The sequence below is a fragment of the Myxocyprinus asiaticus genome, chromosome 3, assembly GCF_019703515.2.
Source record: "Myxocyprinus asiaticus isolate MX2 ecotype Aquarium Trade chromosome 3, UBuf_Myxa_2, whole genome shotgun sequence".
Classification (NCBI taxonomy): domain Eukaryota; kingdom Metazoa; phylum Chordata; class Actinopteri; order Cypriniformes; family Catostomidae; genus Myxocyprinus; species Myxocyprinus asiaticus.
The window spans coordinates 36,962,309-36,978,612 of NC_059346.1; the positions used below are offsets into that span (position 1 = coordinate 36,962,309).

At 37.6% G+C, this 16,304-nt stretch overlaps 2 protein-coding genes across 4 annotated transcripts; one reads left to right on the top strand and one right to left on the bottom strand.

The window, feature by feature from the left end:
* The first annotated feature begins 677 nt into the window (after positions 1–677).
* p2rx5 (purinergic receptor P2X, ligand-gated ion channel, 5) lies at positions 678–13,142 on the top strand. Of its 3 annotated transcripts, none has more exons than XM_051675147.1 (12): positions 678–963; positions 1,636–1,786; positions 2,510–2,581; positions 3,511–3,586; positions 3,782–3,866; positions 3,980–4,060; positions 9,577–9,718; positions 11,247–11,386; positions 11,543–11,636; positions 11,747–11,812; positions 12,079–12,164; positions 12,321–13,142. In XM_051675147.1, the coding sequence occupies exons 1-12, from the start codon at positions 830–832 to the stop codon at positions 12,616–12,618; spliced, it is 1,425 nt and encodes a 474-aa protein (XP_051531107.1). In that variant the 5' UTR covers positions 678–829; the 3' UTR covers positions 12,619–13,142. The 3 variants fall into 3 exon arrangements, with proteins under 3 accessions (XP_051531107.1, XP_051531117.1, XP_051531102.1); XM_051675142.1 differs by having other exon boundaries at positions 679–963; positions 12,318–13,142; XM_051675157.1 differs by lacking the exon at positions 3,980–4,060 and having other exon boundaries at positions 12,318–13,142.
* Positions 13,143–13,264: 122 nt separating this feature from the next.
* LOC127427608 (ER membrane protein complex subunit 6-like) lies at positions 13,265–15,051 on the bottom strand. Its single transcript, XM_051675292.1, has 2 exons — positions 14,856–15,051; positions 13,265–14,755 (listed from the first exon to the last, which is right to left on the bottom strand). The coding sequence occupies exon 2, from the start codon at positions 14,734–14,736 to the stop codon at positions 14,404–14,406; it is 333 nt and encodes a 110-aa protein (XP_051531252.1). The 5' UTR covers positions 14,737–14,755; positions 14,856–15,051; the 3' UTR covers positions 13,265–14,403.
* Positions 15,052–16,304: the final 1,253 nt, after the last annotated feature.

Below are 16,304 nucleotides of genomic sequence, written 5' to 3' on the forward strand. Positions count from 1 at the left end.
AATCCAAATAACTGCTGGCAAGTGTAAGTGTCTTCTATAGTTAAGTTTTTATTTGTATGGTTTCTTGCACTGACAAAAATGATCCTTTCGGTGAGCTCAGCTACCAGACATCTTGTTTGGAAATGGTTTCTTGCATGTGAAACATGGTTATACTCCATGTTCATGTAGTTTGAGAACCCAGTTCTATCAGTGTGAATTGCTTCAACTTTATTGCAGCGACATCTGTCAACTGTGATTTTTGTCTTTGAAAATGGGAGGATGGTGCCACCATGCGTCTGTTCAAGTGAATCGACATGGCTTTACACAAGTGTATTTCAAATGTATAGTATTTGTTATGCAGAGACGTTGGTTAACAAATGCCGTTGGGCTGTAAGGGCAACACAAATTGGCACAAAATAATACAATGCGATTTTATTACTAGCACTTTTAAAAACGACAACAATTGGCCAATAAAGAGCTTTCCGGGTAAATTGATTTAGAATAAATATATAAATACCAATACTCATCATACACATTAAAGACAATTAAAAGACTAAAATTATGAGCATTTTAAATGGATTTCCGCTTCTAGTAGGTTGCAGCTGTCTCACTAGTATCGCGTTGAGCTGGCATTTTTGTTTCCCTGTAAAACACTACATGTCAGCTATTACAGTATTTATTTTATTTTTACATTAGGGTATTCAGAGAAATAAGGATGAAAACTGAAAGAAAAAAAATTAACAAGGTTTTAACAAAATATGTTCAATAAGTTAGGGGGAAGAACCCGCTGTACAACAGTCAGAGCAGACCAGCGACAGCTGCTACGAGACCGTCACTGACACACAGGAGCATGGCTCAGACATGGGGTAACTTTCTCTTCTCTCTACTCGATTACAAGACAGAGAAATTTATCATCGCAAAAAACAAAAAGGTCGGAGTTCTGTTCAGACTCTTTCAGCTGGGGGTGATTGGATACCTGATCGGGTAGGTATCTTAAGCTTCTGTAAATGTAGATATAAGGGTGCACGAGCGGGATCTGTGAGTTTATGTGGTCGAATCTTCGAAGTGCATGTTATAACAAGTCGACATTTTTTATTTTCTGTTCAAAACACTTTGTGTATAGGAATTTCAACAAAACGAAAGTAAGCCGACAAAGCACCGTGTCTTGATAGGATGTTATTTATGGCAAGGGTAAGATTGAATCTATTGCAGTCCCCCAATGGTATTTGACCTGCTTCTGGTAGTTTGGAAGATTTGCACTTGCCGTGCGTTGAACGAGATTTAGACTTAGATGGAAATTAGTAATCACCATTTTGTCTATAGATTTTGTACAGTCTTTGACCGCAAAAGCTGCTGAATGTAAGATGACCTGGATGAAATGGGCCACGTCTGAATGCTACACACAAAAGCACCCACACCTTTAACACTGACCTTTGAAACTGCTTAAGTATTGTACCTTACAAGAAAAATCTTTGAGGACATAAAATTAACGTGGGCAGTATAAAATGCCCTTCATGGCGTGTTGGACATATATAGTACATGTAGCCTATAGCATTGCTCTGTCTATTACTCTCTTCTTCATACTCCCTCTCTAAATACCCTTTAAAATGAATGCATGTGTTATTATTGTTTCCTTTTCTGGTGTGCTCTCTTAAGGTGGGTTTTTATTTGGAAGAAAGGATACCAGGAGACTGAGGAAGTCATCCACAGTTCTGTGTTCACCAAACTTAAAGGTGTAGATTTCACCAACAGCACTGAATTTGGTCTCCAACTATGGGGTGCAGAGGACTATGTCATCCCTCCGCAAGTAAATGCACCTCTTTGCTGTAGCCTACTTACTTAAATAGCCGTGTGTACTCTGTGATAAGTCTTTTCAAATAACCATCTCTGTTTTATCTATGAAGTTCATCATACTCATACTTCCTTGGCTAGCAAACATGTTAGCAAACACCAAGGTCATGGGTTCTGGTTCCCAAAGGAAGGCATATACTAATAAAATGTGTAACGTCACTTTGAATAAAAACATGTGCCAAATGAATACATTTAAGTTACTGAATTCATCAAATGTATTCTTGTTAATGGAGACAACTGTAGATGCTGACATGACAAGGTGGTCACCTTACTGTCCCGAATGAATGAGAACCCTTTACATGAACACCAGTTCCTTGGACTTAATTCTGTTTCAAGTCATTCAGAACGGTTGGAAATTGATAGAGGGGTATTTATCTACATGTGTTTTCTTCACTGTTAATTTGTTTAAATTTTTCACAATTTATACTTTAGATTAGAAACTATTAGAAGCCTCTTCCTGTCAGCATCCTAATGTTTTTTGCATAATTGTTTGCAGTAGTGGTGAATTCACCATTCTGTAGTGTTCATTAGTGGCACTGAAACTCTGACTGCAGAATTTGCGTAATGCAAGATGTGCCACCATCAGTTTTTTTTTTTCAGCTCTAGCTTGCTGAATACCAACTTTTAATATATCTTTACTAAGAATGTGTTTTTATATCTGTTTTCACTTTTTATACAGGGGGACAGGGTCTTCTTTATTGTGACAAATTACCTAGTCACACCAAACCAAAGACTGGGTTTCTGCCCTGAGGTAAGAGACAGCTTGTTTTTCTTTCTTCCCCACAAAAATTATGCCACCAAAGTCAATCCTTTGCACTCCTTCCATTAACTTAATCATTGTCGTACCAGGTAGGATTACTACTCCAGCGTACGTAAATGTCTACCAGACTTTATTTAAAAGGGATAGTTTACCTAAAAATGAATTCTCTCATCATTTACTCAGCCTCATGCCATGCCAGATGTGTTTGAATTTCTTTCTTCTGCTGAACACAAACAAAGATTTTTAGAAGAATATTTCAGCTCTGTAGGTCCTCACAATGCAAGTGAATGGTGGCCAGAAATTTGAAGGTCCAAAAAGCATATAAAGGCAGCATAAAAGTAATCCATAAGACTCCAGTGGTTAAATCCATGTCTTCAGAAGCGAGATGATAGTTGTAGGTGAGAAACAGATCAATATTTAAGTCCTTTTTTACTATAAATTCTCCTCCCTGCCCAGTAGGTGGCGATATGCAAAAAGAATGTGAATCGCCAAGAACAAAATAAGAAGAATAGAAAATTGAAAGTGGAGATTGATAGTAAAAAAGGACTTAAATATTGATCTGTTTCTCACCCACACTTATCATATTGCTTCTGAAGACATGGATTTAGCCACTCTAGTTTTATGGATTACTTTTATGATGCCTTTATGTGCTTTTTAGCTTAAAAGTTTTGGTCACCATTCACTTGCATTGTATGGACCTACAGAGCTGAAATATTCTTCTAAATATCTTTGTTTGTGTTCAGCAGAAGAAAGTAAGTCATACACATCTGGGATGGCATGAGGATGAGTAAATGATGAGAGAATTTTCCTTTGTGGGTAAACTATCCCTTTAATGAGAGGGAAGAGTAGTATCTTAGTCAGACAATTTTGTGATTATTTGGTGTCATCCATTTTTGTTTGGTTCATTCTACTTGTTTCAGAGTCCAAAAGTGCCAGATGGTTTTTGCACTAATGATCATGAATGCGTGGAAGGGGAAACTGTCATAGCAGGCCATGGTAAGCACAAAACCTACATTAAATGTCTTAAACTTGTGTTCCCTTATAGCTGCATACCTGAAGTTATATAAAAGTGAAACTTCTATTAAAATATAAGATGCTTATTTGGAAAGCAAGTCTAAAATGTGATATTTTAGACTAAGACCCTTTGGCAAGAGCCTTAAAGGGCAATATATTTTATTGTTGTTTATTCAGGAGTGAAGACAGGCCGCTGTCTAAACGACACTTGGACATGTGAGATTCATGCCTGGTGCCCTGTTGAGCAAGGCCATACACCATTGTAAGAAAAATGTGTTTTATACCACTTCCTTTCCTTTTATTGAATTAATGTTTAGTTGTGTTAAAGCTATATTTTGCAATATTTATCCCTGTTCATCCCAAATGCTGCAACAGGGAGCCCTTGCTGGGAAAGGCAGAAAACTTCACAGTATATATAAAGAACTTCATCAAGTTTCCAAAATTTGCGTTCTCCAAGTAAGTCAAACCTAGAGGCATGGTGTCAGCATGTTTATGTCTGTTTTGGAAGCTATAGAATAAATGTTTTCACTTTTCAAGAAGTAAATAGGTATGCATGGTATGCACCTACTGTATGCATGATCAGACATCAATACATATTGGACAACCCCAATTCCAAAAAGTTGGGACAGTATGAAAAATGCTAATAAAAACAAAAAGGAGTGATATGTAAATTATATTCACCCTTTGCTATATTGAAAGCACTACAGCTAAACAATATATGATGTTTTACCCTGTGAATTTCATCATTTTTTTTTTTTTTAATGTAATTAAAATATTACAGTAATTTCAAATCAGATGATTGCAACATACTCCAAAAAAGTTGGGACAGTCGAGTGTTTTCCACTGTGAAACATCACCATTTCTTCTAATAACACTTATTAAGCATTTAGGCACTGAAGAGACAAGTTTGTTAAGTTTAAAAAGTGGTATTTTCCCTCATTCATCCATTATGTAGGTCTTCAGCTGCACAATTGTGCGGGGTCTTCGTTGCCGTATTGTGCGCTTCATAATGTGCCACACATTCTCAGTTGGAGACAGGTCAGGGCTGCAGGAAGGCCAATCTAGCACCCGCACATTCTACTTATTCGACCGGTATGTGGTTTGAAGTTGTCCTGCTGGGATGCCGGGATGTCCCTGGAAAAGACGGTGCTGGATGGCAGGATATGCTGCTCAAAAATTTGTACATATCTATCTGTATTAATTGTGCCCTCACAGATGTGCGAGTTACCCATGCCATGGGCACTGACACACCCCTGGCCCATACAGACACTGGCTTTTGGACCTGATGCTGATAACAGCTTGGATGGTCCTTTTCCTCTTTGTCCCGGATAACACGATGGCTATGTTTTTCAAAAACTTATTGAAATGTGGACACTTCGGACCAAAAAACACAGTTCCACTGTTCTGCTTTCCATCTCAGATGAGACCGAGCCCAGAGAAGTCGGCAGCGCTTCTGGACAGTGTTGATGTAGGGCTTCTTCTTTGCATAGTAAAGTCTTAGCTTGCATCTGTGGATGCAGCGGCGAGTGGTGTTGACTAACAAAGGTTTAATAAAATTATCCCAAGCCCATGTTCATGATATCCATTACAGATGAATGATGTTTTTTAAGACAGTGACGTCTGAGGGATCAGAGATCACACGCATTTAGAAGTGTTTTTTTGTGTTGCCCTTTACGCACCAAGATTTGACCAGATTCCTTGAGTCTTTTAACTATATTGTGCATTGTAGAGGGTGAAATGCTCCAAATACTTCCAATTTGTCTTTGGGGAACATCGTTCTCAAAGTGCTGGATTATTTGCTGAAGCATTTGTTGGCAAATTGACAAGTCTCGAATGATCCTTGCTTTTGATGGACTAGGCTGTTTTTGGAGGCTCCTTAAACAGTATACAGTACTATGACACAATTGCCTCACCTGTTTAACATCTCCTGTTTCACATCACCTTGTTATTTCAACTCGTCAAATTGTTCTTAGTCTTAAATTGCCCCTGTCTCAACTTTTTTGGAGCGTGTTGCAATCATTTGATTTGAAATTACTGTACATAAAAAAAGAAGAAAAAGAAAGAAATTCACAGGGTAAAACATTATATAATGTTTAGTTGTAGTGTTTTCAATTTAGCAAAGGGTGAATATAATTTACAAATCACTACTTTTAGTTTTTATTAGCATTTTTCATACTGTCCCAACTTTTTTGGAATTGAGGTTGTATGTAAATGTATTTAGTGAACTAATCAATGATTGGAACATGGAACTATCTTAATTGTTTAAGGTCATTGTGTATGCCACAGACACTAAGGAGCTTAATTTGTATTTAACCAGAAATATTCCTTTAAAAGCTTTTCAACTAGGTTTCCTCTCAGCTAAATTTTTTGCATATTATTTCCATTGCAAAGCACCATCAGAGTTTGAGGTGCAGGTACAATCAAATGTATAAAATCTCTTCCCCACAGCAACCTGCTAAACCTTCCCAACTAAAAACAAATTTTCTCAGAAAATGTCTAGATCTTATTTAGCATCTACTGCTTGTTTGCAGCAGGGTTCCCACGGTCATGGTAAAAGTGAATATATCAAGCAATTTTAAAATTTAGATTTTCAGGCCTTGAAAATTCTTGGAAATGAATAAAAACCTGAAAAGGCATGTACATTTCTATAGTGAATCTAAGATTTTCTAGTTATTCTCAGCCCTCAAATATTTCATTGGCTAGAAATTGCTTATTGTGCCTTGTGAGTGCAATCCCTTTTAAAAAATTTTTTTTTATGTGTGTCCATTGTAAGCTCTTTAAATAGCGGCAGCACTGCACTGTTTGAAGCGCGAGACAAATAAGCCCCTTATGAAACAGTCGTCCATTTGAGTTTCAGTTAGACGATTCATGAACGAGCGAATATCAGCATCTGTTGAACGACTGGAGGAGAGAAGGAATGTCACTCGTTTATTTCAGTAATAATCTTGTTTAACAAGGAGAGAAAGGGACAGGATGAATTATGAGTTAAAGTGACTAATAATGACATTAAATAATTGAAACATAATTATTTTCAATATTTCAATTTATTTTAATATTGTTGTTTTTTATTGCTTGAAAGTCATGCTCAGTAGTATTTCACAGGGTGAAAGCTAGCTTTGTTGTCATTTGTGGGGAAAACGCTTATGATGCTTAAACTGCTGAAATCTCTTGATAAATTTGTAGACATGCACATTTTAATAAAGTATTATTAGACTTGTTTCGGTCTTGAACGACTCAGTGCTTCATCAGTGGTTTTAATGACTCACTCAAAACACATAAAAGACATTAATTTGATTCAAACTGGTGTAAAAAGTGTGATTAGCAAAAATATTATGCCAAAAAGAACAAATTGGAACTGATCTTTGACGGATTCAAAAGAATCGAGGCACAAGCTAATGACATACAGAGACACATCATCTGGAGTTAATTCACTTCACTAAATAATGACCAAGCTAAATGTGAAATGTATTACTACAATAGGTTTTTGTGATATTTGACTTTAACTTTAATCTATAAAAGTTGCTAAATTGATTCATATTATATAATTTTTGTTAATAAATGGAGAACAAACAATGATTAAGACAGATGAAACGTGTTGCCAATAAATAGACAATTACTATAATATATATGGTTTGTCATGTCTATGGTTCTTCAAGCAGTTTAGAAAAAAATGAAAATATTCTGAATGAATATCAGCTGGATATTAATGATGTAAACACAGTAAAACAAAATAATAATAAAAAAAACACTATCTGTGCAACAGATTGAAACACATAAAATGTGCAAAAATTACACAGATGAGCCAAAACACTATGACCACCTGCCTAATATGCTGTTGGTCCTCTGCATGCTGCCAAAACAGCACCGACCCGCTGAGGCATGGACTTTTCAAGACCCCTGAAGGTGTCCTGTGGTATTTGGCACAAAGACATTAGCAGCAGATCCTTCAAGTCATGTAAGTTGCGATGTGGAGCTGCCGTTGATCGGATTTGTTGGTCCAGCACATCCCACAGATGCTCAATTGGATTGATATCTGGGGAACTTGGAGGCCAGGGCAACACCTTGAACTCTTCATCATGTTCCTCAAACCATTCCCGAACAATGTGTGCAGAGTGGCAGGGCGCATTATCCTGCTGAAAGAGGCCACTGCCATCAGGGAATACCATTGCCATGAAGGGGTGTACCTGGTCTGCAACTGTGTTTAGGCCGTCCACGTGATGCAAAAGAAAACGGGACTCATTGAACCAGGCAACCTTCTTCCACTGCTCCAAGGTCTAGTTCCGATGCTCGCGTGCCCATTGTAGGCACTTTCGACGGTGAACAGGGGTCATCATGGGCACTCTGACCGGTCTGTAGCTACGCAGCAGGGTGCGATGTACTGTGTGTTGTGACACATTCCTCACGTAAACATCATTAACATTTTCTGTGACTTGTGCCACAGTAGACCTTCTGTCGGTTTGGACCACTGTAGGTAGGTACTCACCACTGCTGACCGTGAGCACCCCACAAGCATTGCCTTTTCAGAGATGCCCTAACCCAGTTATCTGGCCATAACAATTTGTCCCTTGTCAAAGTCACTCAGGTCTTTAATCCTGTCATTTCTCCTGCATTCAACACGTTGACTAAGAGAACTGATTGTTCGCTTACCATCTAATCTACCCAGACCTTGACATGTGGCCTTGTTAGAAGATGATCAGCGTTATTCACTTCACCAGTGAGTGGTCATAATGTTTTGGCTCATCAGTGTATAGTGTTATTGAGGGCTGACGCCCTTAAGATTTCAATCCTAGAATCGCCCTTGTTACACAGTTAAGAGTTCATAGGTCACTTATGAGTACATAGACTGAACCATTTCTGTGGTTCAAAAGCAGGACATCATCCAGCAAAAAGTTAGGGTGTGGTAACATCAATGGACTGGAGAGATTAAAAGATCTTAAAATGCAAAGACTAATAGGCTATGCAAGCCAGACCACAACATTAAGCTGTTACCAGATTTAAAGCCTGTACAACCCTTTTAAAATTAGTATATTAACTCTGATGTGGATGGTTTTATGAACTTAACATGCTAAAATTCCTTCTGAAAGTGTTTACTAACTGTTCACATGGCTTTACATCATGCAGCCATGTGAAAGAGCAGACATGATTAAGCACTATGATGTGTTATGTTTGGATACTGATGGCACAGCACTGCACAAGCTGCTCTGAATATCTTGGGCTTGCACATTTCTATTTATACCAACACAGTGTGTGGTGCATACACTGAGACTGGCTGTCATTATATGCCTTGCTATAACAACAAGACCTGCCCATCTCAAGTTAACTGAAAAGGCGACACATCCATAATTCATACACTCAGACATGTCCTCCACAATGTCACTTAGATTATTTACTAAATACTATCAACTGTTTGAGATAATACAGTATCATATCAGGCCTAGAACTAGCTTGAGCTCAGAGTCAGAAGTAGTCATTGCTATTATATTTTGTTTAATTAGGTCACCCGCCACTTTTTTTTTTTTTCTTCCAATTTGGAACGCCCAATTCCCAGTGTGCTTTTAATTCCTCGTGGTCACGTAGTGATTCGCCTCCATCCGGGTGACCGAGGATGAATCCCAGTTGCCTCCGCGTCTGAAACCATCAACCCGCGCATCTTATCACGTGGTTTGTTGAGCGCGTTGCCACGGAGACATAGCGTGTTTGGAGGCTTCACGCCACCCACCGTGGCAACCACACTCAACTCGCCACGCGCCCCACCAAGAATGAACCATATTATAGCGACCACGAGGAGGTTACCCCATGAGACTCTACCCTCCCTAGCAACCGGGCCAATTTGCTTGCTTAGGAGACCTGGCTGGAGTCACTCAGCACTCCCTGGGATTCGAACTAGCGAACTCCAGGGGTGGTAACCAGCGTATTTTACCAATGAGCTAACAGGAATTTCTTTCCTGTTCTTTCCCTTCTCCCACTTGAAGATCAAATGTCCTGCCAACCACCAACAGCACATATCTGAAGATGTGCAGATATGATAAGGAGAATCACCCCTACTGTCCCATCTTTCGTGTGAGAGATGTGGTGCTCGGGACTGGCTACAGTTTCCAGGACTTGGCAATAAAGGCAAGTGCTTCAAACACTGTGACTAGTGAAGAAAACAAGTCTCCACCACTGACCATTTTCCCCCTAGTATAAACACCCATGTTGGGGGTGATCCGAACACAAGTGGCCAAGCGAGACAGATGACTGTTTACACCTGATAGTAACATGCGTCTCAAATGTGTACCCTGTGACCACTTGTGATTTAAACTGATTTCATGACTACATACATCACTTACTATGTCACTGTTACTGCATGTTGATAATGTGCAAAAAAAAGAAAAAAAGAAAACAAAAGTGGAAAAATCTTTTCACCATTTCTCCCAAATGAACTTTTAATTTAATTTCACCATAAGCGAGATATTTTGAGGTGTGTTCTCACTTATTGTAATTGAGCAAATATATTAAAAGAATTTGGGTTGTGCATGCTTTCCATGATCTGTCACTGCATACTGAATATGTTCTGTGAAGTATTGTGCATAATTATGTATGGCTTTTTTATGTTATATACTGTATATTTATATACAGTACTGTGCAAAAAGTTTTAGGCACTTGTGAAAAATGTTGCATATTGAGTCTTAAAAAATATACCATTAATAGTTTTCATTGATCAATTAATGTCATTCAAAGTCCTGTAAACATAAAAAAAGCTAAATCAATATTTGGTGTGACCACCTTTGCCCTTAAAACAGCACCAATTCTCCTATGTACACCTGGACCTGGATCTTGGTTGTTGGCAGATTGGATGTTCCAAGTTGTTTTCTTTGAAAGCCACATGTAATGGTCAAATTTTAAAACTCATGCATTTCTAATTACCTCCAAATGTGGATTAAATTTGATCAGTTTGTTTTGGTAATGTTTTGGACCCCCTTTACGCTGTCGCACTGACCACATGTAATCGGAACCCCGAGACAGCTGTTAATACCAGGTGGAAACAGGATTAAAATGTAAACACACAGATAGCTCAGTGTTTAAGCAAAGGGAAAGAAAGACTGACAAAAATTAGGATTTAAGCATATCCTAACTAATTTATCCAGACCACATCTTGTTTAGTGTATTGTTTTCAGATTGTTGATGTCAATAATTCCAACAAGGATATAGACTGGATTGATTATATCATGGAAGTCTACCGGGCAAGTTCATTGCATTTCTGATTTTTTATATATATAAACTGAGGAATTAGTCAAATTATTTCCTGTAATCAAAGGCATGCCACAAATGCTGTCATTAGAGCTTCACTTGTTTAACCCTAAATATTCCTTTAATATCTACTGCATATTTGATCCACATGGCAATTTAAATAAGATTATGATCATGTTAAGAATCTGAAATCACAATGTCAGACTACTAGGAAAGATAGGTGAGTGATAGTATGATTAGTGTGGAATACATTTCAGGATTTACCCCCTTTTATCTGGTTTTATCCCTAAAATAAGATTGATTTGAAGCCATGGATATTTTTATGAAGCTTTTACAGAGACAGAAATATGCCAAAAAGACAGAATTAGACAGTAATTTTTCATGCAGTTCTCTCTCTCAAACACACTTACAGGGTGGTTCTGTTGGAGTTGGAATTGAGTGGAATTGTGATTTGGATAAAGACTCTTCTAAGTGTAACCCTGAATACAGCTTCACACGCTTGGATACCTCTGAAAATTCAAACCACTCTGTCACCTCAGGTTACAACTTCAGGTAATGCTCTGCCTTTGATCGAATGACTGATTCAGTTTAGCTTAAACAAAAATACTTTTGCTTTTCCTTCAAAGCATCTATTTTTAGTTTTCAAAACAGTATGATTTTGAAAACTGTGTCACTTATCGTTTCACTTCTGTTTCTCTCACTATCAAGATTTGCTCGATATTACAAAGATGCAGCAGGGCAAGCCTATCGGAATCTATTTAAAGTGTATGGCATTCGCTTTGATATATTAGTGAATGGAAAGGTAAGAGAAAATAATTATTTTGATCAAAATGTTGTCTTTATATTCACAACTTTGTCATAATTAAAAAAGTAGAGTATTTACTCTAAACTTACATCTCTTATGTTCTTTAGGCTGGGAAATTCAGCATCATCCCTACAGTGATCAATATTGGCTCTGGACTTGCCTTAATGGGAGCTGTGAGTATATGGACTAGTAACAGACTGATTGTTAACTTTCAATGCATTTCACCTTTGTTATGCTCAGATGGGTACACATTGGTTGTACCTGCCTTTGGTGTGTTTTATTTATTTATTTTGTGGCATTTTCAGCTGCCTCATCATTCTTTGGCTCCCAGTTGCATTGTCTCTTATATGCTTGGTTAAAACTGGGATTGATGTATTGAAGGCACAAAACAATTCCATCTTCAGAATCCTGAGTGATTGGTGCTTATGTTATTCCACAGGGCGTTTTCACCTGCGACATGATTCTCCTCTACATGATGAGCAAGAGCTCCTTTTACAGAGAGACAAAATTTGAGGCAATTACAAAGTAAGTTTTTACACTGGAGTTTGTGTGATGGAGGTACCATTTCATATTAAGTAATGTTGTTCTTGTCTGCTTTTTAAACAGTTTAACTTAAAAAATTTAAAAAATATGTTTTACATTTCTATTTACACATTTGTTCCATAAAATTTGCACCAGTAGAAAACAAAAATCTGGAAAGCACAGAGAGAAAAAGCATACAAGACACCATGGTCACCATCGGCAAGATGGACGACACAGGAGGGAGGAGAAAAAGGCAACAGAGGTGCAGCCGTTGACGTCAGTGTCATCTCAGCCCAGTAATAACCCAGAGGGACAGATCCGACCCACAGGATCAGCACTCAAAACCCACATTCCTGAGAGAAAGCCACTGGCTACAGTATCATTCAGTAATCAGCACTGCACAGAAAAACAGACCATTTCTCCTGTCTCATCCTTGAGAACACCACGTAACCAGTAGTAACCAGAGGATTTCTTTTACAGACATTGAATACCATTGGATTTACTGTGGATGTGCAAAGGGAATTACTACAATGGGTCTATGCACAGTCACACAAAAAGGAATAGTGCCAGTCCCGTGGTTAGAATTCTCCTTGTTTCTAGTTGGCAATGGAAGTTTTTGTTACAAAAAGCAGAAAATTATTTATTATACTGTATATTTAACCAGTGTTGACACCAAAAATTGGGTCTGACAAAACAGACCAAACTGTTAAACCATGGTTGAATAATTGTTGAAACATTTAAAGATTTGAATGGCAATGCTTAGATACTAAATAAATCTGAAATGGGTGAGTTGATTTATCTTGTGGTAGGTTTGGCCACTTTAAATTTCTAATATCTAACTGTATTGATGAACTCTCTTGGCCTATCATTTCTGTCAAATGTAAACCACACTCTCCTAAGAACAAGAATCCTTTTCAAACATATGTGTCTGGAAAAAAATCTAAATTTCAATTTAAAATGTAGAAGTACTAAGTTAACTAACTTGTCTGAATTTTCATTAATGCCCCCAACGGACAAACACTGTTTAAAGTCTAAACTTTTTCTTGGGCATTAATATGTGTTGGTTTTAAGCACTGAGGACAGCCAGAAATATGACTATACCCTTTCACAGTCTTAAGCAGAATATTTTATTCAGATTAGACAATAATTGCAGCACTATATTTAGGAAATTTCCTCAAGGAAGAAGTACTTAAAGGGATAGTTCACCCCAAAAATGAAAATTCTCTCATCATTTACTCACCCTCATGCCATCCCAGATGTGTATGATTTTTTTTTTCTTCTTCTGCAGAACACAAACAAACATTTTTAGAGAATATTTCAGTTCTGTAGGTCCATACAATGCTAGTGAATGATGACCACACCTTTCAAGCTCCATAAATCACATGAAGTCAGCATAAAAGTAATCCGTAAGACTCCAGTGGTTAAATCCATATCTTTTGAAGCGATGTGTGGATGAGAAACAGATCAGTAAGTCGTTTTTTTAAATATATTTTTTAAATGATTTAAATATTGATCCATTTCTCACCCAAAGTGATTGCAATGTATAGAAGACATACATTAAACCACTGTCTTAAGATTTTTGGAGCTTAAAAGTTCTGGTCATCATTCACTTGCATTGTATGGACTTACAAAGTTGAGATATTCTTCTAAAATATTCATTTGTGTTCAGCAGAAGAAAGAAAGTCATACACATCTGGGATGTGTATGGGACTCACATGACGGTGAGTAAATAATGAGAGAATTTTCATTTTTGGGTGAACTATTCCTTTAAGATTTTAGTAGTCAAGTTCCTTTAAATCTCTCTAAATAAGTAAGAATAAACACGATGCTCATTGCAGCCTACACACAATGTTGCGTAAATTTGAACAGAAACCACACAATTAAATCCAATGATTGATTTTCCTAGTATCCAAAATAATGTGATTTGTACAGTTTAAAGTTGCCATTGTGTCTTTACATTGTTGAGTGTTTTACATACACACAAAGAAAACTGAAAAAGATTTAATTCCCTAACGGACTATCCTAATACTTCTCTCAGAGCTGGGCTGATTTAGGAATCTAGTAGAGTATTAATGACAAAAGACTAAATATTCGAGGTTTAGTGCAATCAATTAGTACCGAGGAAAGATTTTAAGATTCAACGATCAATTGTACAGCAATCTGCACTCAATCTCTAGGCATCTCTATTATATTACTGCTCTTCATCTGCATGGCTGCTGTACTGTGTGGTGCGGAAGTCCGTTCAGTACACATGCACCATTCCATAGAGGAAAGTCCAGAAGAGCACGTAAGTAAAGAGGCCGCCCACGAGGCCTCCGGTGAAGAGCAGACGTCGAGATCTGAAACACTTGTTCCACCTGCGACCGGCTTTGAGTATTAGAAGCAACGACAATAGGAAAGAAGCAAGGAAATAAAACACAAAGCCGTACAGTCCCGTCAGACCGAGGATGCCCGCTGTAGCCCCGGACAGAGCAGACACGGACGTCCGACAGTAGTCGAGCACAGCGGCGTTTCCTCTGACGGCCACCTCGCTGATGAACTGCGGTCCCTCGCGTTTGGCTGCGACTGTGGCCATCTTATGATGTAAAAACACACTGAAAGACAACACATAAGAGATACGTGGAAAACCACGTGATGAATACAATGTTTATACAAAGCAGGCTGAGAGATCATATTAAATCCCCATTACCTTACCGTTAGAGTCAAGATGAAAATAAAATACAGATGAAGAGTCTGCCTCCGTGATTTAAGAGAGCATAATTTACATTAAATGCTCGAACATTATGAGAGATTTATTTAAGACTATATTACACTTTGGAATGTAGTACTTAGACAAATATGACAAATTCTGGATGAAACAGCGTCTGTCTTTATCGGTCAGCCATTTTCTCGCAAAGAATTATGGGTGATGTTGCCAGATTTAGCAAGAGAAACACGCAACCTGGATTTGACAACTGGACAGTATTTTTTTAGTAAATGTCATTTTGGATGGACTACAAATACTTCTAATAATTATCCATACAATTTAAGAATTATAATTATAATTTTAAACATTGCCTTACCATCATATTATCAATCAGATCGCTTAACCTATTAAATAAACACATTAATTGTATTACACGTAGTGTATTAATCCATTATATTGCATGTATATCATTATTATTAAGCCAGAGTAAGATGGGCTCCCCAACCAAAAATAAAAATGTTCATATGAGGAGATATTTCATTTTCCTTACGAATAATTGTTTAAACTTAAATAGAGTTTCTTATTTTCTTCTTCAACAAAATAAATAGAGCTGTTCAGCCATTACATCAATTTGTAGGGCAACCTGCCAATTCTAATTCACCATGGGTTCCCTTGGGAATTTCCAATAGGGTTTTATTATAAGGGTTTTTTAATTTATGAGTAAAATAAGGTCTGTGGTTAACATTACTTGAAGATACTTGGTCGTTTTGTTGTACAACATAGATTACACACAGTCATACCACAAACGTGAATTTTGAAGCCACCGTGTTTAAAAAGTGTTTGCTAACAAGTTGCTAAATAAGGACTACAACTACCACAAGTATGTGTGCAGAGCCGGAGCTAGTGGGGTGAAAGGTAGTAACATTTCTAGGGGCCCAAATGTCCAGGGGGAGGGGCCACACAACAAATTCTAAACTGTATTTTTTAACATGAAAGGGTCTCAGAGCAATATACTGTCAGGGGGCCTAGAATATGTGCGTGCGTATATGCCTGACAAAACTGAAAACCATTATGACCTTATTTAGCAATTTGTTAGCAACATACTTAAAAAACAAAAACAAAAAAACAGCAGCTTCAGAATTCACATTTGGCGTACGATTGTGTTATGTTGCAGAACAAAACATCCAAGTATCTTCAAGTAATATTTACCACAGGCCTTATTTTACTCATAAATCCAAAACCGCCTTATAAAAACCCAGGAACATCCAAAGGGAACCCATGGCTCGAAAATGTAAATTCTCTTTTGGAATTTAGGACTATAACCTGAACAGCTCTATACAATTTTTTTTATTTTTTTTTTTGGTTAGCATTCTACAAATACAATATCGGATAGGCTCCCCCTGCTGAGTAACTAACATCTTAGGGAGTTTTTTCACTGGGGGCTTAAAGGGATAGTT

What these genes read in the sequence shown, in the direction of transcription:
- LOC127427608 (XM_051675292.1), bottom strand. Translation starts at nt 14,736, where the DNA reads ATGGCCACAGTCGCAGCCAAACGCGAGGGACCGCAGTTCATCAGCGAG.
- p2rx5 (XM_051675142.1), top strand. Translation starts at nt 830, where the DNA reads ATGGCTCAGACATGGGGTAACTTTCTCTTCTCTCTACTCGATTACAAG. An exon ending in GACTGGGTTTCTGCCCTGAG is followed by an intron (nt 2,582 to 3,510) that starts GTAAGAGACAGC and finishes TACTTGTTTCAG; the next exon opens with AGTCCAAAAGTGCCAGATGG. An exon ending in AACTGTCATAGCAGGCCATG is followed by an intron (nt 3,587 to 3,781) that starts GTAAGCACAAAA and finishes TTGTTTATTCAG; the next exon opens with GAGTGAAGACAGGCCGCTGT.